The sequence below is a fragment of the Monopterus albus genome, unplaced genomic scaffold (assembly GCF_001952655.1).
Source record: "Monopterus albus unplaced genomic scaffold, M_albus_1.0 scaffold277.1, whole genome shotgun sequence".
Taxonomy (NCBI): domain Eukaryota; kingdom Metazoa; phylum Chordata; class Actinopteri; order Synbranchiformes; family Synbranchidae; genus Monopterus; species Monopterus albus.
The window spans coordinates 431337-435980 of record NW_018128157.1 but is presented as its reverse complement, the minus strand read 5'-3'; the positions used below and the strand labels follow the sequence as shown (position 1 = coordinate 435980).

At 44.3% G+C, this 4644-nt stretch overlaps 1 protein-coding gene across 1 annotated transcript in view; it reads right to left on the bottom strand.

The window, feature by feature from the left end:
* Positions 1-4644, bottom strand: part of cul9 (cullin 9) — a 46675-nt gene that overhangs the window by 33297 nt on the left and 8734 nt on the right. Inside the window, exons 8-10 of the mRNA XM_020622289.1 lie at positions 2820-3006; positions 1365-1583; positions 267-465 (exon numbers count right to left, since the gene is read on the bottom strand). Of these exons, the coding sequence (XP_020477945.1) occupies positions 267-465; positions 1365-1583; positions 2820-3006 (605 nt within the window). The remainder of the gene's footprint in view (positions 1-266; positions 466-1364; positions 1584-2819; positions 3007-4644) is intronic.

Sequence of the window (4644 nt, the reverse complement as noted above, 5' to 3'; positions counted from 1 at the left end):
AGCAGGACTGATCTTGTGTTTTAACCGTCAACGTATTTTTCTACTTTGGTGGATTTTTGTGGAGAATTTACGTGTGTAGCCCAGTGCAAGTCTCTAAAAATACACTTCAGGCTGCAGTTATGTGCATAAAGCACAAGTGGTATGCAGGCAGGTTGATGTACAGACTTTAAAGACATGTGTGATTGAGTTCAGTGCACTGGGCGGCCTCGCTAGGTGTATTTCCTGGAACACTCCCATGATGAGACCTCTGTGTGCTGTGCTCTCACCGCATGGTCTGGGCAGAGTCACTCCTCATGGAGTTTTTCTCCTGCACTCCCTTCTCCTCCAGCAACCTGGTGATGAAGAGGACGGCAGCCAGCTGCTGGACTTGGTCCGAACCTGACCCCACCTTTTTCATAATGTCCACCACCTCCCCCAGCTTCTCCAACACTGTCTTCTTCCCCTGGACCCGCGGGTTGTTGAACACTGCAGGGAGGACAGGCAGAGAGGCTCACAAACCTGAAGGAGACAGAATCTAGTTCCTGTGACTGCTCAGGTTCACTGTGCACAAACAGCAGCTTTAATTGCTGCAGAGAAACAGGAGCTCATCCATCAACTTCAATTTTTACAGAAAACCATTTTGATTTTTTTCCTCTGGGAATAAAACAAACATTGACTCTTTGATCTGATGAGAACTTAAACTACAGGTGTGGAGTTTCATTTATATAATGTGTCGAAATCGGTGGTCAGTTTATAACAGTATGTTGTGTATGCTTCGTGAAAGTAGCAACAACATAGAAAACAAGTACTTAAGGCTAAAAATGGAATATAAGGGTATGATATTGTGAAGCTTAATTTGTTGTTTTGTATGTTATCAGGTGAATTCTTGTGGCAGCAAACATTCAGGCCAAGCAGCAGGAACTCCCGCTGCAGCCTCACCCACCAGGTTGACAAGTAGTGCATTTCTTCACGGTAGCAGCAGGAGTGATGACTACAAGTAAAAGGATCATTTCAGGGTTTCCTTTTCAGTTTTCCTGCTCCACATTTTGCTTAAGGACTTTAAAAAGAGAATGTGTCAAGTATTTTAGTGCAACTGATCTGAAACCGTTTGGTCTACAAATGTTGATATGAAACAGCAGGGTGCCTCCATGACAGAAACAGATTAGCTCAGCGTCCTGTTTTCAGAAGATGTTTCTCACATTATTAGGACATGTTTTCTTGTTACTCTTTAATCAGTTTGTTTTAATGAGATTTGTTGGTTTTGTGGCATGAATAAGTGCTGGACCAGTGATTCTCCTGAGCTCAACTCAGATCCTGGGTTTTAATGTGCAACTGTTACAGTGAGTCAGACACCACAGCGCTCCCCTCAGGACATCTGTCCCCACCTGTCATCTTGTCCTCCAGGTCGTCGGGGTATTTGCTATCGTCCTCTGTGGGCAGCTCGCTCTCCGTCTCGGAGCTGCTGCGGTCGGACTCCGCAAGAATCTCCTTCTTGGCTTTCTTAGAGACGGAGGCCATTGCTGAGGAAGAAGAGGCTGAGGCTGTTGAAGACAAAGCACTCTGTCCTCCTCCTGCCAGACCCGATGAGCCCACAGAGCTTTCAGCTGGAGGAGATGAGGAATGGGAGAGTTTGTCAGTGGTGCGCTTCTTCATCTAACAACTAACCTGTCTAGCTGCTGCAGACAGTGTTGGGCCTCGTGTTCTGGGCTATTAAGTTCTTTCAGGTAGGAGGTTCATAAATGTTTTCAACAATGTTGTCCAGGGTGACATTTGATTTAAACCGATTCAAAAATACCCTTTAATTGGGAATTCTGTGTCTAAACTGGAGTCCAAACTGTGTCTAAACTGTCCTTCAGTATCACTGCAGCTCCCACACTTCTGTCTTGAAATGACAAGTTTCATCACAATATGTTCTTACACTCACTCTTAGCTAGTGATCTGATGTTCTCTGACACATACAAGTCAACGCTATTTCAATTCAATTCAGGGGGATGTCCTCGATATGAAATGATACTATGTGCCTATTTCTCACATTTTTATTCAACATCAAATGCAACCTAAATATAATTTCAAACCTTTATTGAGCTCCTCTGTTCACTGTAAAGTGATATCTGAAGGAGCATTAACTCAGATTTCCCCCCACTGTCTGATAACCCCAGTGACAGTGGGACGTGGTGTCTCCCAGCTACACCCCCCCCCATGACCCTCTGCTGCCTACCGCCTCCCGTCTTTAGCACAGAGAGAGTGGGACAAAGACAGAGCAACAACCAGGGTTAACATGGGTTTGGCTGTTTGACATGGAGAGGGTTAAAAGCAGCCAGAGGACTCAGACTGGATTCAGATGTAGCCTTCTTCCTTCTGGATGTGTTAGCATCTAAAGCTAACCTGTTTGTTTTGGTAGCATTAGCCACCTAGCATGGTCAGGATTTTACCTTTGAATGAATATGATTTTAATTTGGGAGGAACTGGAGCTTTGTGTAACGTCAGCACGAACCGGAGGGTCCTACTGGACGGACACGTTTACTGTTAGCCAGCTAACGCTAGCTTCAGACTGGAGGCTGCAGGTTTGAATCCAGTTCCAAGTTGGTAAAATACCCAGAAGCTTTAGGGCCAAACAAATCCCTTACAGAGCTTGTCTTTTAGTTTAGTTTATACGCTGGCCTCTGACACAACAGATATCGCCACAGAAAAAGACAGAGAAACTCACGGTAACTCGGCAACACAGTTGTAAACAAATAAGTATATATCCATGTTTGAAAGAAAAACTGGTGTAAAGAAAAGAGAATTTCCAACCACAGTCAGACCCATCACAGGTGAACACAGACATGCTGCGTTCTCACCCAGCAGCTCTTCATCCTCTAGGCATCCTCCCCCTCTCCTCAGGTAGTGTTTGGAGAAGGCATGGGAGCAGAGCAGGTCACTCAGGCATGAAGACGGCAGCTTCTGCTTCAGATAGTGGAGCAGCTTCTTGGCCGTGTCTCCAGGGACAGAGAGGCCAATCAGGGCCGAGTCATCCAGCTCTCCGTCCTGTGGGACCCACACAGGAGGAAGATGTTAACATGAGGCTCAGTGACAAGGTTCCTGTCTCTTCTCTGTTCTGCAGTCAGGACACAGACTTAGAAAACACTGATTTCTCCACATGTCCAAGAAACCAGGACAAACTCAGGCTCAAAATAACAAAAACAGTAGTAATGACAGAAAGTGAAGGCAGCATACTGTAGCACCGACGCTCTGTGCAGACTGAACCGTGCGTGTGAACACTGATTTTCTGCATGACCTCGTTTCTCTGAAATAAGAGAATATGGGTCCATGTTGAGGAAAAGAAATGCACCTCATTCTGTAAATGTTCCGGTAGTTTAACCTGTTGGTCTCATGTCTGAATACACTTTACATAAGACCTACAGTAGATAAACTCATCTCAAAACCTCTATAAGAGATGATTTCTTCTGCTGACGTGCTCGTTCCCTCCTAAGAATTTAAATGTAGTTCTTGTTCATTTTATTCAGTACACTACAAATGTACTGCTCGGTCATTCAGGCAGTCATCACACCTCCTTCCTGTAGTTTCACCTTTCATTCATGCCAACTACTTAAATTAATGCAAAAATATCCAGGAAGTCTCTGAACATACATGTGAATGCTAAAGTTTAGTTTCTATTGTACCATACAAATGTGTGACAATTAAAAAAAAACATCAGAATTTTCTAACAACTAATGAACCTGATAAGGAGACTTTTCACAGGATTCACCGACAATCATTTTTCTGGAGCTCCATCTTTGTTCGGGTTTTCAAGCCCCCTGTGTCTGAAGGGCAACAGCACTTGACTCAAACGGAAATGTTGCAGATCTGAGGTTTGTTATAAGAGGAAATACACCGTCGCCTCCACTAAATTAAAGTATGAAGACAGACGGTGCCTCCAAAATGGCCTACTTGCCTGCTACATAGTAGGCTAAAATGTGTATGCAAGACAAGTAGCATGTCTGAATTCTTAGCATGGAAAATATGTAGAGTAGTACGCAGATGACTTGCATAACTTTGTAGTATGGAAGCGATGGACACTATGCTATCCTATCATCCCACGGTGGTGTCAGGGCAGGGTCAGAGCTGTTGGCATTTTCATCCCAGGGCAGTTGCCATTAAGTTTTGAGATTTTTCAAGCAAGAACATAATCATCTAGTTGTCAAATATGTGGTCAGTCTATCCAAATAGTTCCAGCTTAGAGATTTGCTCCAGCGTTTTCAGAGGTGTGATGACCCACTAACATGGCAGCAAGTTAGCTCTGCTTAGCTGTAGCCATTGTGCTCATATCATCACATTCATTAACACATACATTGGGGTAAATAAGTATTTGATACAATAGAAAAATAGAACTTAATATTTGGTACAGAAACCTTTGTTTACAATTACAGAGGTCAAACGTTTCCTGTAGTTCTTGACCAGGTTTGCACATACTGCAGCAGGGATTTTGGCCCACTCCTCCAAACAGGTCTTCTCCAGATCATTCAGGTTTTGGGGCTGTCACTGGGCAACACGGAGTTTAAGCTTTTCTATTGGGTCCAGGTCTGGAGCGGGCTAGGCCACTCCAGGACCTTGAAATGCTTCTTACGGAGCCACTCCTTGGTTATCCTGGCTGTGTGTTTGGGGTCATTGTCATGCTGGAAGACC